General features: G+C 52.2%; 1 protein-coding gene across 2 annotated transcripts in view; it reads right to left on the bottom strand.

Annotated features, from left to right (window-relative positions):
- Positions 1 to 10,000, bottom strand: part of Past1 (putative achaete scute target 1) — a 109,207-nt gene that overhangs the window by 14,978 nt on the left and 84,229 nt on the right. For both annotated transcript variants that reach the window (XM_076177546.1, XM_076177545.1), the window contains exon 2: positions 1 to 81. This exon is cut by the window's left edge and continues 28 nt beyond it. In XM_076177546.1, coding sequence (XP_076033661.1) covers positions 1 to 81 — 81 coding nt within the window. The remainder of the gene's footprint in view (positions 82 to 10,000) is intronic.

Here is a 10,000-nt window from a genome sequence, read left to right as displayed (position 1 = left end):
TCGTTGAGCTTCCGAAGGGCGGCGTTGCGGGGCAGACTCTGGAGATCTGTGAAGAGATCTTGTTCCTCGGCTTCGAACAACCTAAAGGAAACAAAACAACACGGATAAGTGAATCATATCAACAGTGTATAAAACAATCTTATCGTTCCTGCCAAGTAATCTTATGTAAAATACAATCTACACACTAGAGCACGTAACAAGAAATAGAGAATTAAAAAATTCATAGAGTGATTATTCAAAAAATTTAACCAACAAATAAATAAAAAAAAATAGGGCCAGCCAACGAAGGAGAATTCGGCAATGGATACTCTCAATATCTCAAGTGTTCGATTGGGTGTGTCGTCTGCCCTCTATCACTATGTCTCAGTTACCCAACTTGACAAGGTGGTTATTGTGTATCAAAGAAGACCGTACCGATAGCTAACTCTAAACACATTTACACACACACACACACACACACACACACACACACAAGGTCATTACAACACATTACGTATTGTCTACCGAGTCTTTAACTGTAATCTTTGTGATTGCCTCAACAGGAAGTCTATTCAATTACATCTTTACATAAATGAAAGCTGATTAGTTCATCAAACTTGCATCCCGACAGTTCAACTGTTCCTTATCCTTCGATTGTGGGTTTGCTTGTTGATCTGAGTCACCAGGATCTAGAAAGTCTTAAAAACGAGTACAATGCAACACGAAAGCAGAGGTAGTATGTGCCTAAACCATACGTGATCTCACAAGATGTTAAAATAAACACACACACACACACACGTACAAAAAGTCCTAATTAAAGACTGGAGGTCTTTAAGAGGTCATGGGAACAAATTAAGAAAGACCACGTCTTAAAGATGTGAAAAAATAGGTTTTCCATACAGATGCATAAATACGTGGAATAGCTGGGGGGGGGGGAGGTGATACAGCCCAAACCGCAAACAATACAAGAGTCCAAATTAAACATGATAACTGGAAATCAAGCATAAAAATTAAGTTGGAACTGTACATGAATCCGAGACCAGGCATGATTTAAAATATATAGAAGACGGGACCCAACGAGCATAGTTCCTTTCCTTTATACTAAAAGTAGGCACGCGCACACACACACACACACAATTAGAATATTGAAAAGGCAACTTGTTTGAGATGTTTGGAGGTATAGCTTCCCACACAGATGTATAAATTTATGGAACAAATTGGATGGAAATATAATCCACGGGAATATTATAAACGGATTTAAAGCAAATTTTGGCGAGTGGAAACAGAGACGGGACCCCATGTGCACAGTTCTATCCTGCTATAGTACAACTAGTATACACACATACCACACACACATACACATACACACACACACACATCACACTTGTGGGCAAGGAGTTAGTGTATGTGTGTGTGTTAGGTCGCAGCGTGATCTATAGATTGTGCACATACGAGCTTTGAGCTCCGGCAGGGTAATAGCTGTCCATCACGAGTCCAGCACGTGATCCAAGACCATAGTGAAACACACACACGCACACTTAGAAAATCTAAAGTGTGGACGATACTAGAAAGCGCCGATGTGGCCGACGACCGAAGTGGTGCTCCGTTGGCGATAAGACAGTGGGAGGATGTGAGAGATACCGAGGCACTGGCCTCTGGCACTGCACTGCTGGCAGTGCTAGGAGGCCAATCAAGTTTCCCGGCCACGCCACTATAGTAAACAGTGACTTCAGGATATTTGCATACATTAGAAAAAAAAATTACACTCGTTATTTCAATTTGGGTTAGTTTATTATGGTTCCTAGATAGATAGACTTTATTTGGCAATGAATCAATGTACATGAAGTGCAAATAATGACAAGAACACATAGTTCGGAATAATAAATGCAAATTGCCGAGGATAACACAAAAAGCATGTACGCTTATTTCCATTGTGGTCCTCAAGCAAACCGTCAGTTGTGAGGTCTTCATAGACACTAACCTGGCGCTCACACACACACACACACACACACACACACACACACACACACACACACACACACACACACACACACACTCTCTCTCTCTCTCTCTCCCTCTGTAAGTCTTGCGCCAGGCCAGGGGAGGACCCCCAACCCTTTCCCTCTGCAACGTACACAAGTGAAAACCTATCCTCCTCCTCCTCCTCCCCCTCGACCTCATTCTCGATCCCCATCGCGGCTCGCATTCCCCCCCACCCCATTCCCCTTTCCCTCCATCTCCCCGCAAGGCGGCGATGCCCTTCCACCACGCAGAGGAGCGCCCTCCCCTCCCCTTCCCTGATTTCCCTTCTCTCGTCCGCCCGCCGCTAGAGCCGCCGTCTTTTCCCAAGAGTATTCCATCTCCACTCACGTTCGCTCACGATTTCAATAGATGTATTCAGAAATCACAAATGCGCGCGGGGCTGTGAAAGAGAGAGAGAGAAAGAGAGAGAGAGAGGCGGGGAGGTAGAGAAGAGAGGGGGTAGAGAAGAGAGACGGGGGGTAGAGAAGAGAGGGGAGAGAAGAGAGGCGAGAGAGTAGAGAGGAGAAAGAAGAGAAAAGAGGAGAAAGAAGAGAGGCGAGAGAAGAGAGAGGAGAAAGAAGAGAGAGGGGAAGAGAAGAAAGAAGAGAGAAGAGAGAGGAGACAGATATAGAGTTAGAGAGGGAAAGAAGGAGCGAGTGAAAGAGCGAAAGAGGGAATAATAGGAGGAAGGGTCCATGTGACCTGGAGCAGACACATGACTATCGCCTGCTCTCGTTTCCATTTTTTTAAGGCTCCTGGTTAGGTCAGGTTCGCTTAAGCCAGGTCAGACCAGGTCAGGTTCGTTTAAGTCAGGCCAAACTAGGTCAGATTAAGTCAAGTCAGGCCAAACTAGGTCAGATTAAGTCAAGCCAGGTTAAGTTAGGCAAGGTCAGATCAGGTTAAATTAGTACAGGTCAAAGTAGGTCAAGTCAAATCGGGTTAGGATAGGTTACACTGGCTGGGAATTAAGCCCCACCTCCCCCTGGCCACGCCGGCACCTTTGTCCCCCTCAGGGTGCCACTGGCGCCAACCCCCCCCCCAACCCCCCGCCATGGAGCATTGTTTTCCTATTCTGGTGTCAACACCAGACATCAAGCCAACTTGTGTAACAATGGAAGAAGAAGTGGGTGGGTGGAAGGGAAAGTGGTGGGGGAGGGGAGAAGTGGAGGGGGAGGGGAGAAGTGGAGGTGGAAGGGAGAAGTGGAGGTGGAAGGGAGAAGTGGAGGTGGAAGGGAGAAGTGGAGGGGAAGGGGAGAAGTCGAGGGGGAGGGGAAGGGGAGAAGTGGAGGGGAAGTGGAAAGGGAGAAGTGGAGGGGAAGGGGAGAAGTGGAGGGGGAGGGGAAGTGGAAGGGGAGTGGAGGGGAAGGGGGAGGTGGAGGGGAAGGGGGAGGTGGAGGGGAAGGGGAAGGTGGAGGGCGAAGGGGGAGGTGGAGGGGGAGAGGGCCAACTTGTGTTACAATGGAAGAAGAAGTGGGTGGAGGGAGGGGAAAGTGGTGGGGGAGGGGAGAAGTGGAGGTGGAAGGGAGAAGTGGAGGTGGAAGGGAGAAGTGGAGGGGAAGGGGAGAAGTGGAGGGGAAGGGGAGAAGTGGAGGTGGAAGGGAGAAGTGGAGGTGGAAGGGAGAAGTGGAGGGGAAGGGGAGAAGTGGAGGGGAAGGGGAGAAGTGGAAAGGGAGAAGTGGAGGGGAAGGGGAGAAGTGGAGGGGGAGGGGAAGTGGAAGGGGAGTGGAGGGGAAGGGGGAGGTGGAGGGGAAGGGGAAGGTGGAGGGCGAAGGGGGAGGGGGAGAGGGGAGGAGGAGAGGGGAGGAGGAGGTGGAGGGGGAAAGGGGAGGAGATGGAGGAGGAACGGGGAAGAGGTGGAGGAGGAACGGGGAAGAGGTGGAGGGGGAAAGGGGAAGAGGTGGAGGGGAAAAGGGGAAGAGGTGGAGGGGGAAAGGGGAAGAGGTGGAGGGGGAAAGGGGAGGAGGGAGGGAGGGGAGAATTGGAGGGGGGAGGGGAGAAGTGGAGGGGGGGGGAGGGGAGAAGTGGAGGGGGGAGGGAGGGGAGAAGTGGAGGGGGGAAGGGAGAGGAGGGGAGAAGTGGAGGGGGGAGGGAGAGGAGGAAGTGGAGGGGGGAGGGAGGGGAGAAGTGGAGGGGGGAGGGAGAGGAGGAAGTGGAGGGGGGAGGGAGAGGAGGAAGTTGTGAGGGAGGTGGAGTGGGAGATGGAGGTGGACGGGAAGAAGGGTCAGACAAGGTCATCCACCCCTTTCTAGAGACGTTTTTATTACACTGGACACCTGTGAAGTCCTGCTCGACCTTTACAATGTCATAAAATCGCCAGACGCAGATGCAGTAATGCAATGCGGCACGACACTGGAAGCGTGGTGGCTGGTGATGAGTAGCGGATGGTGGTGGTGAGTAGTGGATGGTGGTGGTGAGTAGTGGATGGTGGTGGTGGTGGTGAGTAGTGGATGGTGGTGGTGGTGATAGTGGATGGTGGCAGTGGTGATAGTGGATGGTGGCAGTGGTGATAGTGGATGGTGGCAGTGGTGATAGTGGATGGTGGTGATAGTGGATGGTGGTGGTGATAGTGGATGGTTGTGGTGGTGATAGTGGATGGTTGTGGTGGCGATAGTGGATGATGGTGGTGGTGATAGTGGATGATGGTGGTGGTGGTGATAGTGGATGGTGGTGATAGTGGATGGTGGTGGTGGTGATAGTGGCTGGTAGTGAGTAGTGGATGGTGGTGGTGGTGATAGTGGACGGTGGTGATAGTGGGCGGTGGTGGTGGTGATAGTGGACGGCGGTGATACTGGATGGTGGTGGTAATAGTGGATGGTAGTGGATAGTGGTAGTGGATGGTAGAAGGTAGTGGTTGTTGTTGGTGGTGGTGGTGCTGAAACTTGAGCGGGCACCGTCAGTACTCAACCAGTTTACAAGGGAGGGGAGGAGGTAGGGAGGCACTGGTGGGAGGGGGAAGGGGGGACACTGGAGGGGTACAACTGGGTCAAGGTACTAAGGGGGAGGGGAGGGGAGGGTGAAGGAGAAGAGGAGAGGGTAGGAGAGTGGAGGGGTAGGAGAGGGGAAGGAGAGTGGAGGGGATGGGAGGGGGAGGAGAGTGGAAGGGGTGGAAGGGATGGGAGGGGGAGGAGAGTGGAGGGAATGGGAGGGGGAGGAGAGTGGAGGGGATGGGAGGGGGAGGAGAGTGACGGGGATGGGAGGGGGAGGAGAGTGACGGGGAGGGGAGGGGAGGGGATGGGAGGAGAGGGGAGGGGATGGGAGGGGGAGGAGAGTGACGGGGATGGGAGGGGAGGGGATGGGGAGGAGAGTGGAGGGGATGGGAGGGGGAGGAGAGTGACGGGGGTGGGAGGGAAGGGGATGGGAAGGGGAGGAGTGGAGGGGATGGGAGGGGGAGGAGAGTGGAGGGGATGGAAGGGGGAGGAGAGTGGAGGGGATGGGGATGGAGAGGAGAGTGGAGAGGATGGGGAAGGAGAGGAGAGTGGAGGGGATGGGGAAGGAGAGGAGAGTGGAGGGGATGGGGAAGGAGAGGAGAGTGGAGGGGATGGGGAAGGAGAGGAGAGTGGAGGGGATGGGGAAGGAGAGGAGAGGGGATGGGGAAGGAGAGGCGAGTGGAGGGGATGGGGAAGGAGAGGAGAGTGGAGGTGATGGGAGGGGGAGGAGAGTGGAGGGGATGGGAGGGGGAGGAGAGTGGAGGGGATGGGAGGGGGAGGAGAGTGGAGGGGATGGGAGGGGGAGGAGAGTGGAGGGGAGGGGAGGGGGAGGAGAGAGGGGATGGGGAGGGGGAGGAGAGAGGGGATGGGGAGGGGGAGGAGAGAGGGGATGGGGAGTGTGAGGAGAGAGGGGATGGGGAGGGGGAGGAGAGAGGGGATGGGGAGGGGGAGGAGAGTGGGGGGAGGAGAGTGGAGGGGATGGGAGGGGGAGAAGAGTGAAGGGGATGTGGAAGGAGAGGTAAGTGGAGGGGATGGGAGGGGGAGGAGAGTGGAAGGGAGGGGGAGGAGAGTGGAGGGGATGGGAGGGGGAGGAGAGTGAAAGGGATGAGAGGGGGAGGGGATGGGAGGGGGAGGAGAGTGGAGGGGAGGAGAGTGGAGGGGGAGGAGAGTGGAGGGGAGGAGAGTGGAGGGGATGGGAAAGGAGAGGAGAGTGGGGGGATGGGAGGGGGAGGAGAGTGGAGGGGATGGGGAAGGAGAGGAGAGTAGAGGGGATGGGGAAGGAGAGGAGAGTAGAGGGGATGGGGAAGGAGAGGAGAGTAGAGGGGATGGGGAAGGAGAGGAGAGTGGAGGGGATGGGAGGGGGAGGAGAGTGGAGGGGGAGGAGAGTGGAGGGGAGGGGATGGGAGGGGAGAGGAAGGAGAGGAGAGTGGAGGGGATGGGGAAGGAGAGGAGAGTGGAGGGGATGGGGAAGGAGAGGAGTGGAGGGGATGGGTATGGGGAAGGAGAGGAGAGTGGAGGGGATGGGAGGGGGAGGAAAGAAGAGTATAGAGGACGGGGGATGGGGAGAAGAGTGGAGGGGAGGAGAAAAGAGAAGAGAGGTGATGGAGAAGGAGGGGACAGTAGAGGGGAGGGGACAGTAGAGGGGAGGAGAAGAGAAGAGTGGAGGGGAGGAGAGCAGAGAAGAGTGGAGGGGAGGAGAAGAGTGGAGGGGAGGAGAAGAGTGGAGGGGAGGAGAAGAGTGGAGGGGAGGAGAAAAGAGAAGAGAGGTGATGGAGAAGGAGGGGACAGTGGAGGGGAGGAGGAGAGAAGAGTGGAGGGGAGGAGAGCAGAGAAGAGGGGAGGATAGAAGAGTGGAGGGGAGGGGGGAAGTGAAAAGAGTTGAGGGGGAAGAAGAGAAGAAGAGAGGGGAGAGAAAGGAGAGAAGAGAGGGAAAGAGTGATTACAATCAAGATATCATATCTATTCATTTATCTATTTACTTGTTTATTTATTCATCTAATCACATTTTCATTTGTATTTTTTACTATTGGAATTTGCAGGTAAGACAGTCACCCGTGTCAATTACATTTCATTCAGGCGTGCAGTACACGTTTAATCTCCGTACCGAAAAGTAGCGACCACCACCACCCAACCAGGCCAGAGAGCGCTCTCTACCCCCCAAAGTAAACAAGTCATCATTATCCTAACCAGCTCCTCCCTAATCGCGTAACTCTAGGCCGTAGGGGTGTCAAAGAACACTGGGCTTAACAGTCACGTAGATCAACAAGTTCTTTCTCCAGTTTCGTTGCTAAATGGATCAGGATTTTCATTTTCCTCCTCCTGATCCTCAAGGTCGTTTGTGTAATGGGAGGGGTGCCATATATATCTAGATTAACCATTATTTTAATCATTATTAATTACATCATTATTATTGTTGTTCATTATCATATCATTGCATAACAAGGGAAGGTTACTACGACCGAATTTACCGCCTTGCAGCTACAATAAACATAAAAAGACTTAACTACCGCAGAACTTAATCGAGGTCAAGCTTTAACCTTTGACTGAGTGAAGGAAAGTCAACGGTAAAAAAAAAAAAAACTATATGGCAACATGAAGCCAATCAGCTGGCGGTGTTGCCATACATAGATCCGCTGAGCAAAGAATAAAAGCGACAACTCCGACAAGGGTCATTTTCTCAAAGCTGCAATGGGTAAAAGTAGCCTCTATCCACCTGCTGGCATTAATTCACCTGCCCCTGTCCTCAGCCAGAGATGGAATTAAAACACCAAGTCCCTGTTCACACTAGCGGTTCGAACCGCACGGAAATCGCGGCGGTACCGCATACTCAAGGAAAAACCGCGCGGTCGCGTGTGAACGCGTCCACTGACTTACAATGTAATCGAACCGCCGCGGTTGAAACCGCTAGTGTGAACAGGGCTGAATGGGACATTATTATTTTGAGACGAGTGTACATTGCTGGACGCAGCCAACCAGCCAGTTTATCAGCCAACGGCCACCCCTCCCCCCCCACCCACCCTCACGGCCCCAAAGCGAGTCAAAGTTGTTGGTCTGTTGCCAGCGTGCGTAGGGGAACGCCCACAAGTCAAGGTCATCAGCTCTCTTTCCCTAAACCCCATCGACCCCCCTCCCCCACCTCTCTCTTTTCCCCCTATCTTATCTCCCCAACTCTCTCTCTCCCTCCCTCTCACCCCCATTTTACATCCTCTCTTTCTCCTCTCTCTCTCTCTCTCTCTCTCTCTCTCTCTCACCCATACCTTTCTCGCACACAAAAATCCCCCTTATGTACCTGTCGGTCCTTGTCCCTTCAACCCGGCTGCCGCCAGACGATTTTATTCATTACAGGGGGGGGAAGGGGAAGAAAGTCCACAAGTTCATTAAAGGCGTCCCTCAATCACCAGCGCTTCTATCCATGGTTACGGAGAGATTCAAGGACGCTGCGCTGCTCTGGTCCATAGAGGCGTCACTCAAGTCACTTACGGGCGGCGGTATCATGCCATCGACTTCGCATCCTGGACGTCAAGTGGGCACGAGAGAGAAAGAGAGCGAGAGAAAGAGATAGAGAGATAGCGAGAGAAAGAAAGAGATAGAGAGAGATAGAGAGAGACAGAGACAGACAGAGACAGACAGAGACAGACAGAGAGACCACTTCAGAGGGATCTCTCCCTCTCTCTCCACCTCCTTCCCCCTCTTCATCCCCTTCTCCCTCTCTTTCCACCCCCCTTTCCCCTTTCTGTGGGAGGATGGGGGGTTTGCTTCGTGTGCTTGTTACTTACTGATATACCCACCCCCCACCCAACCCCTCTTATTATGAAAGAAGCCTTCTACATTTGGCATGAAAGGAATTCAGTGGTGCCAACCCAGCCTATTTGCCTGGACAGCTGTGCTTTTGATCCCCCGTGTTTTGGGAGGTGAAGAGTGAAAGTGATGGAGGGAAGAGGGAGGGAAGGAGGAGAGGGAGGGAAGGAGGAGGGGGAGGGAGAGGGTGAGAGAAGGGGGAAGGGAAGAGAAGGGGGAAGGGAAGAGGAGGGGTAAGGGGAGAGGAGGAGGAGGAAAGGGCGAGGGTAGTGGGGAGGGAGAAAGTGAAGGAAGGAAGAGGGGAAGGGAGGATAAAGGGGAGGGATTGGGGAGGTAGAGGGAAGAGAGTGAGGGTAAAGGGGAGGGAAGGAAGAAGGGAAGGGAGGGTAGAGAGGAGGAATTGGGGAGGTACAGGGGAGATAGGGAAGAGGGAAGGAAGAAAAGGGTGAGGGTAGAGAGGAAGGAGGGAAGGAAGGAGGGAGGGAAGGAAGGAGGGAGGGAGGGAAGGAGGGAGGGAGCTAAGGTGGACTAGAATAGATTTCAACTGCTTGACCTGTCGTCAGCCAAATGTCAGGAGGTCAGTCAGCCGGAACTCCCGCCAGGAGGCGATGAACTGTGACCCAAGCATTTTGTCATTGTGTCCATCAGTTATATCTTTGATTTTTTTAATATTTACTTTGTAGATTAAAAAATAATGATAATAAATAAATGAAAATAAAGTGACCAAATGTCAGGCTCACTTGTAGTCATTTTTTACATTCGAATGGTAGGTCGGAAAACTGACAGTTTTGTCAGAGATTACCAGTTATGAACATCAGTCATCGTACCAGTTTTGTTAGAGATTGCTAGTTTTCACACATTGTCAGTTTTGTTCTGAACATAGTGCCAGTTTTGTCAAAGATACTGTGCCAGATTTTTCATATACTAGATTTTTAAAACATCCGAGTGACGTCATCACATGACGTCATAGTCACGTGACTTGGAGAAAACATTCTGACCAAAACGTCAACAGATTTCAAAGTTGACTTAGATCGACTTAGACACTTGACCGGGCCTAACCGGTCACGTGATCATGGACCGACTATTGCCAGGAAAGGAAAATGTTACAAGATATTACAAATATATTTTTTCCACGAATGAATGCGCTTGCTGGCGGGGACGGACGGAAACACACACGCACGCACACACACACACACATGCAAGCAGAGGCCATGCATGACTTGGCCACCGGGACTGGGGAATGGTCTGATATATATATATATATATATATATAT

The sequence above is a fragment of the Oratosquilla oratoria genome, chromosome 40 (assembly GCF_046742065.1).
Source record: "Oratosquilla oratoria isolate Oo_2021 chromosome 40, ASM4674206v1, whole genome shotgun sequence".
Lineage (NCBI taxonomy): Eukaryota > Metazoa > Arthropoda > Malacostraca > Stomatopoda > Squillidae > Oratosquilla > Oratosquilla oratoria.
The sequence above is the reverse complement of the archived record's forward strand: the minus strand, read 5'-3'. Positions and strand labels throughout refer to the sequence as shown.